The sequence below is a fragment of the Fusarium oxysporum genome, chromosome II (assembly GCF_013085055.1).
Source record: "Fusarium oxysporum Fo47 chromosome II, complete sequence".
NCBI lineage: Eukaryota > Fungi > Ascomycota > Sordariomycetes > Hypocreales > Nectriaceae > Fusarium > Fusarium oxysporum.
The window spans coordinates 355593-378755 of NC_072841.1; the positions used below are offsets into that span (position 1 = coordinate 355593).

The 23163-nt window shown below is 47.9% G+C and overlaps 8 protein-coding genes across 8 annotated transcripts; 5 read left to right on the plus strand and 3 right to left on the minus strand.

Moving 5' to 3' along the window:
• Window positions 1-1097: 1097 nt before the first annotated feature.
• Window positions 1098-2856, minus strand: FOBCDRAFT_126895 (major facilitator superfamily domain-containing protein; the record flags this gene model as incomplete). The annotated part of the gene is made up of 3 exons (XM_031172390.3): window positions 1098-2396; window positions 2467-2646; window positions 2809-2856. 3 exons carry the CDS (start codon window positions 2854-2856, stop codon window positions 1098-1100), a joined length of 1527 nt encoding a protein of 508 aa, XP_031049175.3.
• Window positions 2857-3990: 1134 nt separating this feature from the next.
• FOBCDRAFT_236308 (alpha/beta hydrolase fold-domain-containing protein) lies at window positions 3991-5155 on the minus strand (the record flags this gene model as incomplete). Its single annotated transcript, XM_059610072.1, has 5 exons — window positions 3991-4271; window positions 4325-4592; window positions 4648-4724; window positions 4945-5074; window positions 5123-5155. 5 exons carry the CDS (start codon window positions 5153-5155, stop codon window positions 3991-3993), a joined length of 789 nt encoding a protein of 262 aa, XP_059464029.1.
• Window positions 5156-5774: 619 nt separating this feature from the next.
• On the plus strand, window positions 5775-6827 carry FOBCDRAFT_175508 (uncharacterized protein; the record flags this gene model as incomplete). The annotated part of the gene is made up of 1 exon (XM_031172392.2): window positions 5775-6827. The coding sequence occupies one exon, from the start codon at window positions 5775-5777 to the stop codon at window positions 6825-6827; it is 1053 nt and encodes a 350-aa protein (XP_031049177.2).
• Window positions 6818-10978, minus strand: FOBCDRAFT_256501 (uncharacterized protein; the record flags this gene model as incomplete). Its single annotated transcript, XM_031172393.3, has 12 exons — window positions 6818-6968; window positions 7024-7744; window positions 7800-8051; window positions 8107-8767; window positions 8825-8962; window positions 9016-9117; window positions 9514-9825; window positions 9898-10072; window positions 10123-10213; window positions 10276-10402; window positions 10731-10790; window positions 10953-10978. 12 exons carry the CDS (start codon window positions 10976-10978, stop codon window positions 6886-6888), a joined length of 2748 nt encoding a protein of 915 aa, XP_031049178.3. The 3' UTR covers window positions 6818-6885.
• Window positions 10979-11142: 164 nt separating this feature from the next.
• On the plus strand, window positions 11143-13357 carry FOBCDRAFT_268482 (uncharacterized protein; the record flags this gene model as incomplete). Its single annotated transcript, XM_031172395.2, has 8 exons — window positions 11143-11269; window positions 11334-11565; window positions 11625-11880; window positions 11932-12045; window positions 12098-12182; window positions 12240-12428; window positions 12485-12664; window positions 12717-13357. The coding sequence occupies 8 exons, from the start codon at window positions 11143-11145 to the stop codon at window positions 13355-13357; spliced, it is 1824 nt and encodes a 607-aa protein (XP_031049180.2).
• Window positions 13358-14337: 980 nt separating this feature from the next.
• FOBCDRAFT_256502 (glutathione S-transferase) lies at window positions 14338-15213 on the plus strand (the record flags this gene model as incomplete). Its single annotated transcript, XM_031172396.3, has 2 exons — window positions 14338-14984; window positions 15029-15213. 2 exons carry the CDS (start codon window positions 14338-14340, stop codon window positions 15048-15050), a joined length of 669 nt encoding a protein of 222 aa, XP_031049181.3. The 3' UTR covers window positions 15051-15213.
• Window positions 15214-16184: 971 nt separating this feature from the next.
• Window positions 16185-21203, plus strand: FOBCDRAFT_247545 (uncharacterized protein). The gene is made up of 5 exons (XM_059610807.1): window positions 16185-16935; window positions 16987-18113; window positions 18411-18415; window positions 18867-19532; window positions 19602-21203. The coding sequence occupies exons 1-5, from the start codon at window positions 16346-16348 to the stop codon at window positions 21195-21197; spliced, it is 3984 nt and encodes a 1327-aa protein (XP_059466683.1). The 5' UTR covers window positions 16185-16345; the 3' UTR covers window positions 21198-21203.
• Window positions 21204-21958: 755 nt separating this feature from the next.
• Window positions 21959-23060, plus strand: FOBCDRAFT_213811 (glutathione S-transferase). Its single transcript, XM_031172399.3, has 3 exons — window positions 21959-22246; window positions 22310-22430; window positions 22514-23060. The coding sequence occupies exons 1-3, from the start codon at window positions 22014-22016 to the stop codon at window positions 22832-22834; spliced, it is 675 nt and encodes a 224-aa protein (XP_031049184.2). The 5' UTR covers window positions 21959-22013; the 3' UTR covers window positions 22835-23060.
• The last annotated feature ends 103 nt before the right edge of the window (window positions 23061-23163 follow it).

The following is a 23163-nucleotide window of genomic DNA, read 5'->3' on the forward strand; positions in this document are numbered from 1 at the left end:
CCCCTCCCGCCTTCTTGATGTCTATCATGACTTTTGCCCCATTTCCTGGGCCACGTACAGATCTTTTGAGATTCAAAGCCCGTCTCATTAGACGTAGCCCTGCCGCAAACTCTTCAGTAACTGGTCAGCTTCCAGAGCCACGCATACATGTGATATTACAAAATTTATTCCCGACCTTGATCAAGCTGCGCCTAACCAGTTTACTTCCAATTATGTCGGTGCCATATTTGAAGATGTCGATAACTTGAGCTGATGGTAGAGCATTTTTATTAGTCCAAGTATGTTATTTTAACTGACACAGCTTACCTGTAAGTCCGATGCCTGCCGCAATCATGCCAACATAGTTTTACAATAATGATGCAACGTGCTACATCCGCAGTTTCTTTGCCGATCCTTTCGAGTATTTTTTTCCTTTTCCCCTTTCAGCCTGTCGTTCCACTCGCGCTTCTGGGATGATTCCAGCTCTTCGATAGAGCTCAATCCCTGTTCCTGGAGGGCCTTTTCGATATTGTCATTGATGGTTCCTTCGAAATATTTCGCATTATCGGCTTTGGTTCAGATAGCTTCGAAGTGTATATTGATCGACGTCATCAGTCCCTCGACCCAAGCCGCCCTTTTTGGGTTATCTGACCAAGTTGAATGAGCAAGTGTAAATTCTTCTAGTTACCACTGATGGATGCTTTCGAACCTGTATAGAATGTAGACTCGTCCATGGTTACGATAAACGTTTAAAGCTGCAGTCGAGTGCCAGGCGTCTGGCTTGTGCGTGATGAAGGGATACTGAAAAGTGAAGTGGATACGCGCACGTAGTGAAGACATCAACAAGATCATCGGGGACTGCCTCTCGCCTACGCACTTCTTCATCGATAACAAGCCCAAGGACCGCTATTATATACGAAGTTAAAGAGCAGTCGAAAGCTGCGCTGTGCCATCAAGATTCCACGCTATTATAGTCTCTACAAGGTATACTCCGAGACTGTATACGTCTTGCTGCATCATATAATACTTGCTATCTTCCTGTCGCAGTAGATGCCGGTATGGGTTCAACATGATGGTGTTCTGTCAAGCTTTGAGTACTCTACTATCCTGATAACATACTACTCCTCCTCATATCCCACCCAGGTTTTCGTCTTGCGAGTAATGCTCGGCCCGCTAATCCACAACGGGACAGCAGCAACGAAGAGCACAAAAATGACCAGAGCAACAGTCAAGAACATGAAGTACTTATCCTTCATCCACCAGTCCAGAGTGCTATAAGATACTCCGAAGCCAATAACATTCTTAATAACATTAACCACGACACCAATCTGAATGGCCTTCTTGGGGTAGCTCTCAGTGCAGTAAGAGATCATAACATTGCAGCCTCCGGTGAGATTGGCGTTGAGGATGGCCCAGAAGAGTCCAACGACAGCCCAGTGCCAGCCACGTTGGAAACCAACACCTATAAGCGTCGTAGCTATCGGAGTTGCGATGGCGAATGGCAAAAGGATAGGCAGCGCTGACTCAGGCTTGAACTCGCCATTGCGTCGCAAATGCCTCTCAGCAAGCCAATCCGCCCCCGCGCCACCAAAAGGCATACCAGCCAGCAGACCCAAGAGGGGGGCAATGTTGTACAGTCCAACCTGGCCAGATGTCCAGAGCCATGGGGGCTGGGAGAAGGTGATCGAGACAAGGATCGAGGTGGCAATGGTGCCAGCGATTGAGAATCCGAACAAAAGGACTGTGATGATGACAGCAGGAGACACGAGTATTCTGAATGGTTCCACGACAAGATAAAAGAAGTTCGGCGGGGGGTGGTTGTGTCTGAGCGTTAGAAAGAATGACCGTCTGAACCAGAGTGCACCGGGCTTGCATGGCTCGAATGTGGCCACTGAAGCTGGCCGTGTCTCGTATTGCTGCGCATTACCAACCTCCTCCAAAGGCTCCTTTGGCTCACCAACCTGTTCTTCATCAATCGACTCAATGGAGATATCGGAAGGTTCTGGGTCGCCAGCAACTCGAATGTTGGTAAGAGGCTCCGGGAACATCAAGATCATGACGAGAAGGTTGAGAGCACAGATGCCACCGAAGATGTAGTTCGGATACCTCCAGCTTCCCAGATTATCAACAGCGTAGCCGGTAATCAGAGGACCGAAGACGGCACCAGCACCCAAGGCCCAGGTGTATACGCTCATGGCTCGAGCGACATACTCGCGGGGAAATAGCAGCACCACGACAACTGGACCAAGTGCCTCTACAACACCACCGCCCAACCCGCCGATGACACGAGCTGCGAGTAGAGATTCGTATGATTGCGCTCTGGCTTGCCAGAAGAAGCCTGCGGTAAATACTGCGAGACCGATGAGGATGGTATAGCGGCTGCCAATGTATGCGACGGTGGGGAGTGCCCAGACATTCTAATAATCGAGGTAATGTTCAGCGCCAATGGAACTCAAATGTATTTCTAAAATGTTTCATAGTACTTACTCCGAGACCAATGCAAAGAGTACCCCAGCTTGCGAGCTGAGAGATCTTTGTGCTGCTCACATGCATGTCCTTCACCAGAGGAAGAAGCATGGGTGGAATAGAAGCACCTAGAACTTGGCCCATCATGACAAAGAAGGATAGATTACCCATCATGATCAATCGCCACCACAATGGCCATGACTAGAGAAAGACCTGTGTCAGTACTACGTTATGAGAATTGCAGATGATAGCAAAGTGGAGTTACTAAGTTGGATGAGTAAAACAGACGACGTTCAATGGAAACAACATAATGAAGGGGTAATTGAATATCAGGTTATCGTGTCGGGACACAGAAAAACTTACCATCGGGCCATCTTTTCGGTGCAAAACGCTTTCAGAGGAATGCGCCATGTCGTGCTTGGAGGCTACTTCCAGCCCTGCCCTGATCCCGCGGGAGGAGGTGTCGAAGAAACGAAGGGAGAAAAAGACTCAGAGGCTGTCGAACGAAGCTGAGTACTACTGGTAGAGCGCGTCTACTGACGTGCTGCGGCAAGGGTTGCGAAAAGAACTCAGACGAGGAAAGGTTTGTAGCAGCTGTTTAGCGGCCTAAACTCAAAGTCGGACTTTGCTTAGACTTTTATCCACAGCCCGGTCGGCCCTTAGGAGCTAGTGAAGTAGGGAAATCCGGGGAAGTGGCCACGCTAATGCTCAAGCCACGAATATCCATCCTAATCTCGGAATTCTTATTTATATTCCGACCTGGGCATCCGGGGTATGGCACTGGAGCTTGTAGTGACAGATGCTCAGTGCAGCCAGCTATCGGGATATCCGCTTGTAACTCCCTCCTTGGCTGCTAAACCTTCTGAGGATTACTTTTCAAGAAGACGGTTCTATCTGCATGTCCGGATGATCAAAATGGAGTTTTCCTTGGCTTCCTACTTTGGATCGGAAGAGCCGAGACACATCATGATTGCCAACATGTTATAGGTTAATAATAACAATAAGCACATCCATGTCTACAGCCCCTTACTAAGCAGTAACAGCATACATCTTAGTATTCCTGCTATAGCACGGCTTTCCCGAGCTACATATCTCACCGTACTATGCTGCCAAGGCTGTTTCATAAGAGGACACATGCCTTGCCACCGGCCGAACCGGCGCCTGGTCCTCCGATGGGGATATTTAATATTACAGTGCTTATCTTGATCGCGGGGTATGCGGAAATTGCCTGGTTGATTCCGAAACGGGACACAACGGACTGCATGGGGATTTGATCAAAGAATTCGGTGCAAGATTTGCTTGCGATTTCAGCACCATCGAAAGCTTGCAGTTCGTCTTCCCCTTATTAGCCTAGATTATTCTTAATTGGCCGCTTATTACAATTAAAAGTCACTGCAAGATGCTACTTTATTATAATTTAGCTGCTAGATCAGCTCTGTCATATGGTTCTATGGCGTGCGATCTTGTATAGGTTCAACAGCTTATTGTTTCACTACCTGCTTATTCTGAACAACGATACCTAACAGAGCAGGGGAATGTACAAGTTCACTCCAGGATGAACTTGATACCAGCAAGGAGATTCCCAATGAATGTCTTCGTAGCACTAAGTGTTGGAAACATCCAAAAGACATGGGGTAACCCTTCGTACATGTCGAGCTTGACCTTGACCCTTTTGCTGCGAAGTTCATGCTCCATGGCTACGTTATCGTCTCGCAGAGGGTCCGCTCCGCAGGCAACAAGATAGACGGATGGAAACTTGTTTAGGTGTGACGAGAGTAGAGGGAATAGCCACTCATCATCGGCATGCTTGTTGAGACCAGTCGATGCTGTATCAGGCGTCAGTAGCTTCTTGGTAATCATAGCCCGTCTCGTTACTTACCGTTGATCATCTTGGCTGTCTGCCCGTCAATGATTGGGGCATCAGTAGCGTTCTCTTCCATGGACTTCATGAGGTGCTGGAGATGCTTTGGCACGTTGGCTTCATGAACTGTACCTCCAGCCATGTTGATCACTCCTTTGAGCTGTCCCTCCCGTCCAAGTTCAATGAGCCTGTGAGCGGTGGCAAGGGAGAGTGTACCACCACATGAGCTGCCAAGCATAAAGACGCGCCTCTGGTCTCCACCTAACTTGGAGGCGTTTTCGTAGGTCTGCAAGTTATCAGTCAGAAATACTATTGACATTGGAGAAGTAAAAGTCACTTACCCATGAGAATCCGTCAAAGACGTCCTGAAAAACGACCTTGATATCAACTGCTGGGGTAAGACGATACTCAACAGAGACTATTATGCAAGGATACATCGATGCAATCAGTCTGCACAAGCCATCTTCCATATCAATGGATCCATCAGAGAAGCCACCTCCGTGACAGAAAACGCCAATTGGTAAGACTTCCTTGGAGTCTTTTGGCTTGTAAATACGAACAGTAACGTTTTCGTTAATATTCTCGTCCGCTACGCTACATAAGCTGAGTAAGAGGCCTTGGATGTGCTGTACACTTACCGATCTCAAGCCCGTAATCCCGGGGAGGAGGCAGATGAGCTTTGATGTACTTCGCAATAGCCTCTCCGCCAGCACGATAATTCTCCATAGTCCCGCCGAGGACAAGTCGACCACCCAGTTCCTTCTCGACCTGGAGCAGTTAGCCTCGTGATTGGTTATTCAGTGGATGGAGTCTTACCTCTAACCACTCAGGAGCTAAGTAAGGCGCCATCTTTCAATAATCAATATAATAGTGCAATTTCGTTGATAAAGGCGGGGAAAGTCTAGACGGATCTGCAATGCCAAGATGATGCGGTATGTCCTTCTAATCAAGCGCAGTTAGGTTGTTGACTGTTTATGTTCACCGCACGCTGACAAGAGGGCTCTGTCGCAACGAGGTTGGCGGAACATCCGCACTGACTACATACGTGCTCCGGAGGTTTATGCAAACTTTACCTTAGATACCCCGGAAGGGCTTCCGACCTGAAGTGCCATTGATCACTACAGGGTGTGACAGCTTCCACTACTTAGATCTCAATGTATTAGTCGGAGAAGCCGCAACATGGAGGGGGGATTATAACGATCGACGCGTGGATGGTGAGTCTCCGAGGTCAAGAGTCAGGCGGCTGGCTCGAATTCGGTTTGGCCGAGCTACAAAGGGTGAGGTATCGGAAGTTCCGAACTTGGAAAATAGGGGCTTGACGTTGCTAGCCATCACACGATACAGTTTTACGACTACCAATTAAACGCCCGGATAAATTGGAGGAACTAGTATTCAGACATCGTTTGCTCACTCCTGGCAAGACTGGAACTACAGAACAACAACCAAGCTCACGAACTCACAAGTCAATATGAATAAATGTATCTTTGTCGACGACTCCTGCAATCTGTCTATTCGCGACATACCAGAAACCTACCATCCCAAGGATAGCCAAGCCCTGGTCAAAGTCGAATACTCAGGCATCAATCCAGCCGACCTTAACCATCCAAAGGATCTGGGCATGAAGAACAACGTATGCGGCTATGAAGTCTGCGGCACCGTCATAGAAGCAGGAAGGACTAGTCGCTACGCAGTAGGGGACGTCGTCTTTGGATCCAACCATCCCGGACGCTCGAAACCAGGATATCATGGCGGCCATCAAGACTTTGCCATTGTGGAGTCAAACTTGATGTCAGCCAAATTACCCGATCAACTCCCTCGTGCAGATGCCGCTGCTCTCAGTATCATGGTGCGCTCAGCTGCAGATGCGTTGATGAATCATTTCGAGATCCCTTTCCCTGCTATAAGCGTCTTGGGGCCACCTCCTAATGGCGCCCTATTGGTTTGGGGCGGTGCGAGTAGCGTGGGGAGTGCCGCGATACAGCTCGCAAAGGCTATGGGAGTGAAATGGATATTCACGACTGCTTCGCCTGCCAACCATGAGGCGCTGCTTGAGCTCGGCGCAACAAAGTGTTTTAACTATCGAGATCCAGATGTCGTTAATGCTGTCAGGGCTGAATGCGAGGAAACTGGCGTCACAATCAGATATGTGCTAGACACAGTGTGCAAGACAGGCAGTCCTGGAACCATTGAGCAGTGTGAGTCGATTGCCACCGCACCAGATGTCACATTCGTCAGTTGCCTGCCCCAATTCAGTAAGCCACCACGATGGAGAATGGTTTTTGCTTCTAGGGAAATCGACAATCCTATCCCCTTCGAATTTCCTGGGGGTAATAAAGCAAATGCCGTGTGGGAGGCTCGGCTAGAGAGGGCGGTTGTTTGGGCTGCGAAGAACTACGGGACGCAATTCCGAATTCCCAATCTCAAGATTGTGGAGGGGGCTGAGAATGGAATACAGGCTATCAAGGATGTGAATGAAGGAAAGGTCAGCTTGACCAAGGTTGTCATCAAACACCCGCTTTAGGTTGTATTGGCCATGCATATACTTGCTCCTAGATCATAGGATTTATGCCATATAGATCTCAGATATAGCTATTATTGGCAGGCCAGTTTCTGTTCATCCCAAATAGCCCGAATATACTATCATCCAGAGTCTGCAGATCGCCTAGTTACCGTTCAGTATTCCATCTCTATCACGCTTTGGGACGCCATTAACTTACCTGATCCAACACATTGAGGATCCACCAAGAGCTGCCCCATAGCGATATCTCCAAAGTCTTGTAATAGTGGCGTGTTGTTATCTTTAGGCATGTGAATGCGCTCCCCAATCTTGATGAGTTGCTCAAAAGTAAAGCACAAATTCCCAGAGGCAAAGTTTCGACATTTCGATACCTGAAGTATTCTGATCGCTTCTTGAAATGCGTCTCTACTCTCTGGTCCATAGGTTTCTGGGTCCTGAGAAACGACCAGCAGGATTATAGCGAGTGACGACACGGTGAAATATTCGTATGAGCTTCGAAGACACTTTAACGGGACTGCCTTGTTGATTACACCAGAGCACAGAAAGATGGTGGCTTTGGCGCACTGGACACAGACTGCTGCGGCTGCTGTCTTCTCTCGATCACCTTTGTATGAGTGAAGGAGAGGTTTCCGTAGTAGTATTCGAGCGTGACAGATCCGTACTTCTAGAAAGGTTTCTAGGTCATTCATAAGTACTTCATTCTGAAGAGGATCCCAAGGCTTGCTAGGTAAAGGTGTAGATCGGGCGGCCGCCGTGAGGTCTCGGAATTGGTCGCGTAGCCGTTGCACTTTGTAATCGAGATACTCTTTATGTTGCCGACCTTCTGCAACGCTCTTGGTTGAAGGCTTCAGCAGTCCGATTATCTCCGAGTTTAGACGCGTGTATTCCATGGTTACGACTAGGAAGGGCGCGGAAGTTCCCTTTTACCAAATTAAAATCTGTCAGCCAACCGACATCCTTTCCAGAATGACTTACAAGATCGAAGCACTTCTCATCTATGTCTTCGTCTTTCGTGGTATGGGGAAGGACCGTTGCGAAAGAAAACGTCCTGTCTAGTACGTATACACAGCAGAACAGCTCTCGTGGGGAAAATGAACCAGGGATTTCGACAGCCTTTTGAACCTCTTCTGGCGCTTGATGAAGACCAAGTTCGAAACATGTTCTCGATGCTAGACTGATGAGTCGCCACGCCTTCATGTGTTCAGATTTGTGGAAGAAGTACAGGCTCTGTTGTTAGAAAACTGTTAGTTCGGAAGCTGTTCGTTCAGAGTAAACATCTCACCATCAAGGTAGCCATGACAACATCTTCAGTATCTGGGCCTTTACCCATAACGAGCTTCTCCACCGACCAATCGACGTAGCGTTGGAGGTGACGTGCGAGAGGGTTTGTGCTATCATTTTCAACAAGGAGAGTTAGCCCTAGCAGGGCTTTGAGAATATCCACTTTAGTCAGGTTAACAGACGGTAGTTGTGTCGTGTGGTGAGCAGAACGTCCGAATACCGCATCCAAAACCGGTTCGGTGGAGTGAAGATCAACACACGGGTAAACGGGGTAAATTGTCTCCGCAAAGGTAATGAACAGCTGTCGAGCTTTGTCGTAGCCCAGCTCCAGGATTGATTCCAAGCAGTCGTCACTTGCAGAAGCAAGAGATTGCTCTAATGTCAGACATGGTTTGCTCGTTGGACCCTGGACGTCCTTCTCGACTTGGTCCACGATACCGTTAGTTTCGAGGCAAGATCTGGCTAAGCTGAAAGTATCAACAAAGCTTGAGCGGCGAGCCGGAGGAGATCTGTCGGTAGCTGCAGGACTTTGTAGTGAGGCGCTTAAACTGTTACTGGTCCGCGCAGGTAGACGAGATGCTTCGCTCGAGGCAGCGCCGCCTGAAGTCACAGATATGCGAGGCGTTGCTCCGTCTTCAGTTGACGGAGAGTATCCCATCTCTCTAGAGAAATAAATTGATTAGGTCATATCTTTCTGGACACTCGATGCGGAGTCTTACAAGCTCATTTCTGTGGGTATCGGGCTCATGCTGGGTATGTTGCCACGACGCGGGTAGGAACACTCCACGCCACGCTTGGTACAGCGTTGACAGGGCCATTGGCCGTCACATTTGACTTTTCGAGACTTGCATAGCATACTGTTGTCATTGTGTTAGCATCCTGTATGTATGGATAGAGGGTTACGAAATACCAGGCGACCAGAGCGTACTCGTTGCGCTTTCGGCGCCCGCCTCGGTTGAATCGCTGGGTATCTGGTACATCGTTTCTGGTGTCAATCGGCTGTGACATGACACTTTTAACTTATAAAGTTGGAGTTGGTATGTTAAGTAGAGTTAGGCTGGGGGTTGCATCGGAGTTATGAAGCGAGTTAGTAGGACGTGCCTTGGATCACGTGAGTAACCCCGCGCAGCATAACCTCGGGGCTCCATTGGCTCTAACGGTACCACAGTCGTTTCACAGACAAGCAAGGCAGCTTTCTTGGTCTAAACTTTAATATATAAACCCGGTTACCATGGTTCGAGTAACTTAGACATTTTAAGCAGTTAATGAGCTCTCTACGTATTCTGTCGCGGTAAACAGCCCCGTTGATGATTTGTAAAATGGACTCGATTCCTAGCAGCATTGCCGTTCTTAAAATATTTTGGGAACCCTCATGCGCATGATTGACTATCTCTACAGCCACTCTCACTTTGCTGTATTCTGGCGCATCACTTCCATCGCTTTGTCCATCAATGCACAGGCTTCCTTCCACGCCGGTCTCAAGCTCACTATCTCCCACCAATTTCGCAGATGCGGCAGCTCAAAGAAGACGACGTCAGCTCCCTTCAAATCAATAAGCTGTGACACCCAAGGCATAGACCATATGTCTACAAGGGTGAAGTTTGCGCCAGCAAGATGTTCGCGGCTAGACAGGATCCCATCCAAGGCTTTCAGGGCGCCATTGAGCTCATTCCAAATATCCTCCAATGTCTTTTTGTCTACTCTGGGAATACCCAGTATTCTGTTGTAAGCGGCAGTTAGCAACGTGATCAACAATAGATCAGTGCGCAAGACTACAACAAGGTTGACTTACGGTTTGACGATGATATCTCCGCAGTATCTCCAAGCTGTAGTGGAAAAATAGCACACTTCCATCGAGGCAGCCTCTTCAAATAAAGCGACGGCTTCGACGTCGCTGATATGCGGCATCAACGAGTTGCCCTGGTTGGAATACGCGGCAGCGATATAACGGGCAATTGCACGGCTTTCTATACAACTTCAGTAAATGTATGGCCCAGAGGGAAGATCAGCTCCGTACCACAGATTTTAAGAGTAGACTCCCCTCGATCGTCCAGCACATATAAGATGGGCACTTTGCCGAAGGGGTGTAATTTGCGGTGTTCAGGAGTCTTGTAGGGAGATTAGCATAATGCAGGGTAGTCATGTCAGTGAAATTGATGGGTCCACGCACCCGGGTCACAAATTTGAGAATGTCAATATGTCTGTATTCCCAGGTAAGACCTTTCTCGAGCAATGCATGCGCGGCGGTAATTGTATATGGCGAGACATAGTCTCCACAGAGTACAAATTTGCGGTCCCTGTAAACGCAGAGTTAGCATGAAATTCTGACGAAAGATGATTTGGGCTGATAGGTAGTGTACATTTGAAAGCAATCCGGCTGAGTAAGTGTGAATTGTTATGGAAGCCAATATGCTATATTCTCTAGTATTATCAGAGATCAATAGTCTAAATTCCGTTTGATAGCTTTACATTTTATGGCGTTATCATTATCGCGATCCGAAAAACAAACCTCCGAGGTTCAAGTCTGGGGTAGGCAGTGTGGGGTATCCAGTTCGGTAGTTCCGAACTCCATTAGTCCGGATTCGGCTAGCCTCCGAGATCCTTCATGTTCTATCTCACGCTTACGCGTTTTGTTTTCGGCCAGGTTCATCTCCTGCCTCTGCTCGGCTCTGTATCTTCGTCAACCTGGGTTTCGGGTTTCGGAAAGTCTTATTACAATTTCCGAGCAACAATCACCGTCTTCGTAGTCAGAGTTGCGAAGTAGAAGCTGTCAAGTTAGAGTTCCATCCCTCGGATAACCCGCTCTTGATCTCGTGCACAATGGAAGTTCCGAGCTTTCTCAACTACCGACTACAGTGGAAACCATGGAACATATCGCCCGAATGTTATCAACAAGCGTTTCATTCATATGTAGTTTAAAAACAATAGGTATCAATGTGTATAATACAGCTTCCAAGTCAATTTAGTTAAAGCAAAAAGCATCATCTAAAACACTCTCGGAACGCTTTTGAACCGATACTTATTATCTTTACTAACCATGAGCCCTGATATCCCTGACTCGCAAGACTTGGCCAACAGGCTAGCTCAGGCCAAAGTGTGGAGTCAGTTCTATCAGAATTATAATCCAGACTACAAAATCTCGGACAAGACTTTTGGTGACCCATGTCAGTCCAGGCTATTCCCTTATGGTTATCTTCATTCCATTCGTGCTGACATATGTTCTGCCAGCCAATCGTAAGATCCGTATCATCGACATAGGCTCAGGTCTTTTCGGTATCAATCTTGCATACTGGATATCTGTCAAGTGCGAGAGCTTTGAGCTCACCGTATTCGAAAAGAGTAGTGAGCTTGGAGGTGTCTGGAACCACAACAGATATCCTGGAGTTGCCTGCGATGTCCCATCTCACGTGTATCAGTATAGTTTTGCACCGAACCCGGATTGGCCTCGATTTCTCAGCCCGTACGTTGAAAGTCTTAGACAGGTTGCTTCGGACTTATGGTGTAGCTAACTGCGCAAAGAGGCAAAGACATCCAGAAGTACCTTCAGAAATGCGCTACCACCTTTGACCTTGAAAAGTATATCAAGTTCCATACCAGGGTCCTGAAGGCTGAATGGCATGCTGAGGGATTCTGGCGCGTCTTTGTTCGGGAAGAGCTACCAAATGGCGACTGTCGAGAGTATCACCAAGATGCCGAGATTTTGGTGAACAACTCTGGAAGTCAACACAACTACCAATGGCCCAATGTTGAGGGCCTCGACAAGTTCAAGGGAACGGTGAGTCTGCAGGATTAGTATGCTGATTGTTCTTACTCACGTATGTTTCAGTTGCTTCACACTGCTGCATGGGATGAGCGATTTGACGAAGAGGCGTGGAAGAACAAGACCGTTGCTGTAATTGGCAGTGGTGCCTCGGCAGTGCAGTTAGTGCCTAGGATGCAGGTAAGCCTCTACTCCTTGCGTTTACCGCTGAAGCGTCGTTAACATCTGGCAGCCTCATGTTTCCAAGATGACTGTATTCTCCCGTACCCCAATTTGGTTTGCACCTGGACTTGCAGGTGATGAGTTCAGCCCTGAATGTAAGTGCAACTGTTAACCTCAAATAAGTACAAGCCGGATACTAATTATGCTTAAAGATTCACCAGCCGACCGAGAGGAGTTCAAGAAGGATCCTTCCAAGCTTCAGGCCCATGGAAAGAGCATCGAACGGCGACTAAACAGTCTCTTTCCAATCTTTTACAGCGGCACTGATCACCAGAGGAATGCTATCAAGTTCTTTTACGATCAGATGAAGATTAAGATCAAGGACCCCAAGCTCCTCCAGGGTGAGTGTACAGTTTTGTGGGACATCTGACTTTGCTATGTACTAATCCGCCATCAGGCTTTACTCCCGAATTTGTTCCCGGATGCCGTCGCGTGACTCCAGGCGACCCATTCATCAATGCAGTCCAAGAGCCAAACGTCGAGGTCGTCTTCAAAGGCGTGGCAAAGCTCACGGAAGACGGCGTCATCGATACAGATGGCGTTGAACGAAAGGTTGACGCCGTAGTCTGTGCAACTGGTAAGTTTCTTGCGAAAAGGCCTATCATAACGGACATTTATACCAAAGCCAGGGTTCAATGTCGACCTCATTCCACGATTTGAAGTCATCGGACCAAACGGCCTCCGTATATCAAAGGTTCTTGAACAGAGTCCAGACAGCTACATGTCGGTCGCTTTGGCACAGTTCCCAAATTACTTTCACGGCAGCACTGGCGCCTACTGGCCCTCTGCCAACGGATCTCTCATCGGACCCATGGACGCAGTCGCAAACTATGTAGTCCAAGTCATTCAGAAGCTGCAGATGGAGCACAACATTATCAGCGTGGTTCCCAAGCAAGAAGCGATGGACGACTTCGTCGAACATGCTCAGACATGGCTGAAAGGCTGCGCGTGGTCATGGGACTGTCCAGCTTGGTACAAGGCACACTCTGGACCGTTGAAAGGTCGGGTGAACGTGATTTGGCCAGGCATTACACTGCAGTTTGTAAGAGCCTTGAGCAAAGTCCGCTGGGAAGACTATGACATCACGTATGCGGCCAGTGGCAAGAAAGGCGCAAACCGGTTCTTGTATCTCGGCGATGGGCTTGTTAAGGAGACATTCGATCCCGATATGGATGACTCGCCGCATATTCACCTCGGGGCTATTGACCCTAGGTGGGCGAAGGCTGCTGGGCTGTCATTCGTAGAGGGAATGAAGCTGTTGAATTCTTAAGAACTGGATAGTTGGTAGTGTGAATGGCAACACTTAATACTAAATGCATTACAGGCATCCATCTTCGTTAGCATGATGGCGTTTTATACAAGCTTAAGGGGGTACTGGGAGTATCACTCATACTTAGTTTGTATTCACTACAGATAAAGATTTTTTCAAACTCACCTACCGATCCCAATGAATTCACACATTTAGAAATTATCTTGAAGTCTCCAAGAATGGACCCACAGAGCATTTAGGCTTCAGTAAGATTCGGGGACGGGTTGTAGATACTTGCCGAGCCGAGGAGGTCAGAGTCTTTGCGGACTCTTTACATAATGGCTATTGTCAGGGAAACAAGTCCTGGAGAATGTCACTGCCAAGACCCTCTTGACGCAAATAGCATTGGACGAATTTTTCTCCCTGAATTGGATCGTGATTGCAAGTTTATCGTGGCGTTCTAAAAAAGACTATGGGGAATATTACTGGAATTGGTGGAAGGAAACTGCGCACGCAGATGATCTCGCGTGGCTTGCTAGTTAGACTTAGTTTGTCTGAGGTTTGCCCATCTAAAGTGGGCGATGGCTACTATTTCGCAAACTTTCTACGGCGGTGGATTCGTGCCCAATTATCTTTCGGCGATAAGATTTATACGTCCATGACGATGCATTAGTCGATCATAGCGACTTTCGGGTTACATAAGCATTTCCTGGTGGTCGCACTAATGCACGGCAGTTCCAACTTTATCCAACTACCGGATGTAAGCACCTTAACCCCATCAACTATTAAAGTTTTTAGGTGTTCCTGTAGGAGAGTTTGATGGCTATTATGGAGCGTGAGATTTCTTGTAGCCGAAAAAAAAAACTACATAACATCTGAAGCCCTCGGACTCAACCACAGTTCTTCACTTGGTAATCTCTGCAACAACTCCCCCCAGATCTCCATCTGCCTGCAAGTCTGCTCATTCTTTTCTTTTTCAACCTCAGATCCTTATCTCAAACATGAAATTCTACGACGCCCAAGCTCCCAATCCCTACGCAGTCCGCCTATTTGTTCTTGAGCGCGGCGGCCTAGAGTTCGATGTCCAAACCATCGACATCATGAACCTAGAGAACCGGCGGCTCGCATACCGCAGCGTGAACCCGCGAGGCGAAGTCCCAGCCTTGGATATCGATGGCTTCGTTTTGACTGAAATTACCGCGATATGCGAATATCTCGACGAAGTCGCCAGGGGAGGCAAATCGCTGTTCGGCGACACCGCGCTCGAGCGAGCTGAGACCAGGATGTGGCTTCGCAGAATGGATCTCGAATTGGCTCAGCCTATTATTGCCTGGTATCGAAACGACCCCGATACCATTGACTTCTACAAGGGCAACCGGATTCCAGCACCTGAGGCACGTGTAGTCCAAAAAGTCACTATCAACCAGTTCCTGAACCTCCTAGACGATCAGCTTGAAGGCAAGGAATACCTATGTGGATCGCGATTCTCAGCTGCCGATATTCACTTTTATGGACTCCTCAAGATGATGGTTATGCAGGTCGCACAGTGGGTCCTCAGCCCTGGGCGTGAAAACGTGGTGGCATACTTTGAAAGGATGGACGCGCGAAATGCTAGTCAGCAGGCTCTTGCGCCATTCGGATCGAAAGTGTCAGTATAGAAAAAGCACTAGAACTGGCTTGGATATAACATAGTTATGTGGATTATCCGGGGTGACTTTACGTCGCTGAACTAATTCCCAGCAAGTCTATGCTAAAAGACTTGTGTACCTTTGTTTATTGCATGGTTTATGATATTATATGCCAAGCTTATCCATTTATAGACCAGGTTTACGGTATAAAATAGATCATGGGGTTTCTCTTTTACTTATGGATCTACCTTAGTCATGATTAAGTCCCTAAACCAATGCATTGATCTCGGCGCCTTTGACCTTGGTGGGCGAAGGCTGCTGGATTGACATTTGTTCGGGGTATGTAGCAGTTAAATGACTCTGGGGTGTTTATCAATGGCAGAGTTACAGAGAAGTAGACTTCTGCGACGATCAGTAGACTGGTGCTCGTGACTCTTCTGGTAATATGGAATTGTCATTCAGTGCAGATTTTATTGTCTAAACCATTGCCACATAACATTGAAACTGTGCACTTCCTAGAGTATCTTGAAAGTATTGGGAAAGTGCTATTACAAACGATAACAGTGCCAACTTTGGCGCGTGATGTCAGCCCACTCAGCTTTCAGTAACTCAAATGGCGTTGTAATGATGCAACTAGGAACGGTCCTCCGACCCGGTACTAGAGAGGCCACATCGGGCGCTGGTGGCGGACGGGAAATGCCGGTGTTACTGCTAATGGCTAGTCTGGTCACAAAAAAAGGCTCATGATTTGTCCGCTGTTCAACCCTTGCATTCAGCTACTACCAGCTGGTAAGATTACGTCCGATAAGTTATTACTGGTGCATATATCAAACGAAGTATCTTTGGAACATAACCGAGCTAGCTTGCGAGTCTCACGCAAATAGTTACTGCAAGAGGTTATCGCAGTTCTCTATTGAAGCCAGGAACGGTCAGGCACTCCAAGAAATATGTGTGTTTGTTTAATTGTCACGCCGCTCAGTTGAATCGGCTGCTTGGGAAGCGGGTATGTAAATGTTCCCCACCACTGGCACCAACACATGATTTGAAGGTCCCTGTGCGCAATCTCCGTTACTGAGCGGGGATTTTCGCAGTCTTTCATTGGATCGCGGCACTACGCCGTGCCAATTTAACTACGCGAGCGACAAAATCACGATTTTCAACCCCACATGGCTTGAAGCAGGCTGGGAAACCATTGGCAGCCACCTGAAGCCATTTGCAGTCCAGGCTCGGTCGGAAAAAAGTAGAAAGAAATACAAGGACATAGCCTGGGTTTTTCATGCTGTTTCAATGCGAACTATGTACCTATAAGAGGGCTTGCATCTGCCACGCGGGGGATTTGGTGTTTCCCGGAATCCGTCAGCAACAGTCCACATGAAGCATCATGAAGTCCTCCAACCATTATGGCCACAGGCCAGAGCCCAACTACACATACCGACCAACGGTGCTGACCCCTATCACAGAAGTCACCAGCCCGACCACCCGGATCCGTGGGGTCGCTAGGGATATTTCCTTGGCATGTATGATATCGTTGATCCCTCTAGCTGCTTTCTCTGCTTTTCTCCTCGGTCTTGTCTTTCGCTACCGAGTCATTCCGGAGAGCCCCGTCTCCTCAACTTTTGCCGCTGCGGCATCCATAGATCGCAACGCTATTTATGTCGACTTCCCCGCTACCACTCTAATCATTGTCGCATCGTGGTCTAGCACCATGGCGCCGCTAATCCTGCCTTTCCTTCTGACCCTGGTCTCGTTTCCAGTGTCTAAAACATTGATTCAGGTCAGTCAGAACGGCGATCGAACCAACCAGCCAACTCCGCGGCAGTATGCTCTTATTCTTCGCATCATGAGCAATTCTTCGCTAAGCGCTCTATGGAGTTGTGTCGCCTATGTGTTTACCTCGAAAAGGAAGAGGGCACCAATGACGGAGCCCTTGGCATTCATGACGTGGATGCTGGCCTTGGCTTCGCTTCTGAGGTAAGAAGATACAAGCTATGCCCGAAGCCAAGTTTCGCTGACTCGATCAAGTGTGTTGGTCTTTGCCACGGATACCTGGTTGCATTTCGTGACCAAGACAGTTCTTCTCAACCAGCCAACAGCATTTGATAGCGCCAGCTTCAAGTTCAACGAAAACTGCACTAACATCAACACTACCTACAAAGACGGCTGTACGCTCAACAATGCGGCATCAAATTCTTTTTTAATCAATAGCGAGCCTGCACTAGAACTCCTCGCCAACGCCTCTAGCACAAACATGGTCCAGCAGGTTGCCGACTCCACTGGCAAAAAATACGCCTTTATCGGCCTGCGACCGACTAATCGAATTGCCAATTTGGACTATACAGCTACCTCTTTTGGAGCATCTTCCCAGTGTCAGGTTGTCACGAATCATTGCATAAGTGAAGATGACATTAGTGGTTCGCAGGCAACCTTTAAATGCGACTTTGCCCCAGCACAGGGAGTTATATCAACCACTCAAGTGGATACAATAGCCTTCACTTATTTCACCGACTCATCAATGAAGAAGAACACTTCTTCCTCCATATCGATGCCGAACCCATATTACTTTACCGCTGTAGTCAGCATCAACCAGAACTTGGGCCGCAACCCTAACAGGGGCCTGATTGATGATCCTGATATAAGCAGCGGCCTCCATGGGTCAACTCTTTTCGCATTGCTTTGCAGCACCGAGGTATTTGATTGGAAGTATACTTCGATAAATGGCTCCGTCACAGCCTTCACATACTCTCCGAGCAACTCGTCCACTACCAATATTGTAATGGGGACTCAAGCACATACCCATGTCGGCGATTCATATATCCTCCAACAAAGTAGTCTGGATGTATGGCGAAGCGACACAGCCGAAGAGGTGGCTGAAAAGTTCGCCGAAACATATAGTCGAACCATCCTGGGCGCAATCGGAGGAGCTTTACTCCCCGCACCAGCTGAAGAGGCCCAGTCGCGATCCTCCAAACTCGTAGCTAAGGTTCCTAAGGGTCCTTTGGCGTGTCTCCTAGTTGCAAATTGGCTTCTTGTAATACTTGGACTATTCCTGACCATTCGAGCATTCCTCGCACTGAGTGGTGATGTTGGGGACGTACAAGCGAGACTAGGCATTACTGCACTTGTTGCAGCATATTTTGAGGCAGACAAAGGTGAGTCTGCGGTGGAAAAAGTAGATCATATGTTCCAGGAGAGGAATGATGGTAATGGGCCCCGCGTAGGTGTAGAAAGAAGTGCTTTGGGTGGATGGAGGTTTGTTAGTATTAGTTATCGGAATGTATATGAGAACTAGTTTAGTTGGTTCAAATCACGATTTCAGTCATGACCCATCTTCCAAAGGACCACATACGGTAATGCTGGTCGAGCCGATGTCGAATTTGGTTAGATGACCGCCCTATTAATCGATGGAACTTGAGCTGAACGATGTCTCCTCTAATCTCTATGAAAAGTCGGAGTAAGGCTACGACTCGTGAACGATATCTAGATTCAACGGTGGGATACAAGGGTCTTATGCGACTGGGCTACTTTAAATCACTCTGCTGGTGTTTTATGATGGAGCAAATACCGGAGTTGTGATGATTGGGTATACATGCAGTGATGAGGTCAGCCGCATGCAAGGCGCCCTGCGAATCGTCCCCCAATCGTTTCTCCACAGCAACCTCTGATAAGAGCCCCTCAGCAGTGTTAGTGCTTACCTCTTGATGATATGTAACGGCACAATGCGTCTTTATACCAATCATAGCGTGCCAAATCATAGAGCAGGTTGAAAATACATTTTCAAACTAACAATTCTCTCTTGCCGCCCCTGACGATGCCTTGTCTACTTATCAGCCCATCAAGCGCACCTATTTCTGGTATCGAGTTTAAACCTTCTCAATATCAAGGTTTGCAAAACTTCATCTCAGCTTCAATTCTCAACGACCCCTCTGGTCTCTACTATGGCAAATACTCTCACCTTGTCATCTGCGGTTGTCGCGGGCGGCCCGTTTGAGCAACAAGGCTCTATTGACTGGGTCCAGATCGCTAGAATGTCCATTTCTGTGCCAATCTCCATTCTCGCACGCGTTACAGCCGCCGATGTTTCTCCGCTTACCATCGTCGTGGGGCAGGAAATGTCATCCCTCTTCCGATTGTCCACCACCGGACATGAACGTCTCATTAGAGCACTTGGGGAACTGAAGAGCTTCTCTGCCATCGGAGATGCCATTTGGTTTGGCTTTGGGATCAAGCACATAGTGCGAGTCCTTGCGGAGACTGGCAAAGGACTGACATGCCTGATGCTATGTGCATGTCTTTCTGAGATTCATCCACCAAAAACCTGCGCCGAAATCTTAATCAGGCTGGCTGATGTTTGTGACGCCCCTGATCATCTACGTCCCTCTGCTAGTCAATGGTTGAATCTAGTAGGAGCTTGCTCTGGAACTCTCAAGTCAACGACCTTTGCATGCATCGCGGAGCAGTTCATGGCATTCCATCGCCCTTACGTGAACGAGGAATACATGGATGAGGCTGCAGATGTTGCTAGAGCTTTGCTCGCCGTGGCGCGTGGTTCTTCGGGTGTGCTGAGTTCGGTAACATTGACGGGTGGTTGATCCTGCGGATGGATCGCTGCTATTGGGTTCTACTTCCTCGGCTTGGAGGTCGAGATTCGAAGTGCCGATAATGCTACGATTTACAAGTCCACGACCAACGATGACTCAATCCGTCTGTTGGTCATATACGGGACAGCACAGTCCTCCAACCAGGTCCAGGTCAACAGCACCGCATACTTCATAAACTCTCTTGATCGCGTCATGGCCCATGAGCAGCGGTTTGATTCCATTATATCTGGGACCGTTCCATGGAATAAGTGTTTTTCAACAACTTTCGGTGACTCCTTCGGGGACCTTCTGGGTGCCAAGCAAGACTTTGGGCGGCTAATCGGCGCTTCCGCACGTGTCTTTCGAGGCTTGACCATTTCGGATACCAGTAGCATCTTCAATTCTAATGACTGGGTCGATTGGTTCGGCTTTCAACCAGGTCAATACGGACATGGATTCTGGCATTCTGCTACTTCATGGTTCCCTGAACTTTTACCCCTGGGTCCCAACATTGATTTCGATACGAACATGTCTGTTGACGATGCTGTTGAGGCATATAATCTAGCCTCGGAGAGCTTGGCACGCACCTGCAACTGTCATTACTGTTCCGGAGACTGCTCGAGATCCATGAGGGGCTACTGCCTCCCCGTACTTGCCGAGACCATTATCTTCCTTATCTGGAATGTTTCTGCTCTTCAAATCCACACCGATCTCAAGCCCTATCACTCTGGCTTGAGATTCATTTACCAACTCCACTCCGGTGAGGCTATGACCGATCCTAGTTTTGGAGAATGGTATGGAGGCGATGCCCATCGTGAAGCTTACTGGGGAAATATTGTTCGTCTCGTACGACGTCTCGACCTTGCTTCAGTATACCATACGGCGCAGTTTCTGTTTACCAATGACTTATATCCTCTGCAGAGATGCAAGGCATTTACTGCCGCTTCTGTTGGGGGTCTCTGCTTCTATTTTGACATCTTGCGTAATGTGTCAGATCGACCAGAAGAGGCAGTGACACTGCATGTTGTACCTGGAGTAATCCAGACGAATGCCGGACGACAATACTCTTTCATTGCGGATAAAACGGGCACGAGGTCTGATGGTCTTTTAGGATTTGACTGGATAGGCACCCGTTCCTTCGAGGATACTCCTCAATACAAAGCCGATTACAAGGCCAGTGTGACAGAGTCATTGGGCGGCAATATCTCGATCCCTATACTTGGTATGGACACAGGAAGCTCTGATTTGAATGTCAAGTTTTTCATTGAAGAGTCTACCAGCGGGTTGCTCGTCGATCTTCACTTCATCAGTGCCGCGGGAACCAGCCGTGTTGGGGCATATACCATGCTCAAAGAGATCATCGAGAACTCAGGACTAGTCCAGTGCACTCACCGCGATTGCGCCAGGATGGATCAGATTAATTGCGACATATCTGTTATAGACGGAGAAGGCTCTGTGTCTGATAATCTCCAGCCGAGAATCTACGTACGAAGACTTGCGGGTAATCCTTTGGCGAGGTGCGTTGGGCTTTTGGTTAACAGAGAATGGATGGATGCCCCCATATTGCGCCAGCGGGAGTGTATACCATGCTGTGTCAGGACTGCTGCTAACCTGCGACATGATCATCGGAGGTCTCCATCCTATGTTATTCTTTAATCCAGCTCTTGCTTTTTATCAGATTGGCACTGGGAATTGTAGGCTTTAAGAACTATAATGTAGAAGATGGCGTTGCGGTGTTTATTAAGCGGATAAAGCGGCTGGACATGACGAAGCCGTCTGGCGCTAAAATATTACACTGCTGCATATTCTCATACTATTGGATGGGGTCATGCCCCCAAATTTACGCTTGGAATTAATACGGCTTTAAAGGCCAAACTATAGCAGAGAGACGTCATAACAGCCAATAAATACTGCAGAAGCCTTGCGTTAGCTTAACACAGACGCTACCGATCTCGATAGAAATGCGTAATAGGTCAAAGTCAAACACCCAGCGCAACGCTTTGTCTTCAAGCTGACATGCAATTTGTCAGCCTAATACTCCCCTCATTGTCGTACGATAATGAGGAATTGTTACAAAGCGGAGAATCAACAACAAGAAAGCATAGTTGTCAGTTATTCTGCATATACTCGCTAAAACTCAGTTAGGCACATGCTACTACCAGCCAGGGCAATTACATTGCAAGGAGGGGTTGGTCATCGACCTACATAATTACTAATTACTTCTCGAATACTGCAGTGCAGCTGTCGCTTAGTCGGCAGTTCCAATCTGCGGAGGTCAGCGTAATTGTCCCGATTGACAACCTGTATTTCGGACTTATCATGTAAATAGTCTTGCCGCAAGCCGAATCACCAGATGCATATATACTCTCTTCCTCTCCTCGGTTCTCACACTCTGTCTCTTTCTTTCTTAAGTCTACCAGCAATACTTTAAGCCACCAATCAATCCATAAATAAGCCTTCACGCCTTCCACAATGTCAACAAAACAGCCAGATATTACTCTTTACTTTCTAAATGCGAGCCGAGCAATCCGAATTGCCTGGCTGCTGGAAGAACTTGGTCTCTCGTATAAATTAGTCACGTCGCCAAGGGAAGCCAATGGACTAGCGCCGCCAGAGTTCAAAGCCAAGATTCCTACTCAGCTTGGAAGTAGCCCTGCTATTCAGGATGGGGATCTGGTAATTCAGGAAAGTGGTGCTATCTTGGAGTGAGTAGTTTTACTGTCCTCTCTGGCAGCTCGGTGGTTAGTTTTTTATGCTAATCTTTATAGGTATCTATGCGAAACGTATGACTCTGAGTCTTGGCTGTTACCTCAGGAAGCCCATGCCAGAGCAAAGGTTAGGGAATGGATTCAAGCTTCCGAGGGTACCTTCATGATGAATGCTGTTCCGGTTAGTGTTTCTTCTTATGGGTCTTTAATGCAACGCTTCAATTAGCGTTGCACTGTTTTAAGGTGGTTCTCTAACGTCAATAGATCATCATGGCCCGGATGGGAATGCCACAAGAGGCAGCACAATATGTTGCCGGGCTGGAGGCTGCGATTGCGCCAATCGTGCGCGGCGCAATGCAGTGGCTGGAAACGGAACTCGAATCAGGTCCTAGCCAGGGCCAGTTCATTGTCGGAACAGACCTTACTGCTGCAGATATCATGATGGGATTTAGCATTGAGACCATTTTCGCCATGAAGCTGGGAACGGAGAGACAGGATTGGCCGCTGATCAGTAAATGGCTGGCAAACATGATGGACAGGAAGGCTTATAAGACAGCGGCGGAAAAGTCAGGCTATTCAAGGTAGTTCCTTGGTGATATGACTCACCTTATAACATGGCATAGTAGTTAGTTTGGCTTGCATTTTATTTTGGTTTTATTTTCTGTTGGGATTTGTTGCAGTTTTTACACGTTAACTGTCATCACCTTTGCTACTCTCATCTTACCAATCTGGGCATTGGCTGCATCTCTTTCTGCAAAGACAGTAAGACGCAACGCCAACGGAACGTACATTAAATATATCGCTATGCACCCAAGTGACGATTATCTACACACTCCGTGATCCATCGAATTGCCATCATGTACTCCAAGAGTTTATATCCATTCCGGGAATTCGAAACATTTATGCCGTTGCTT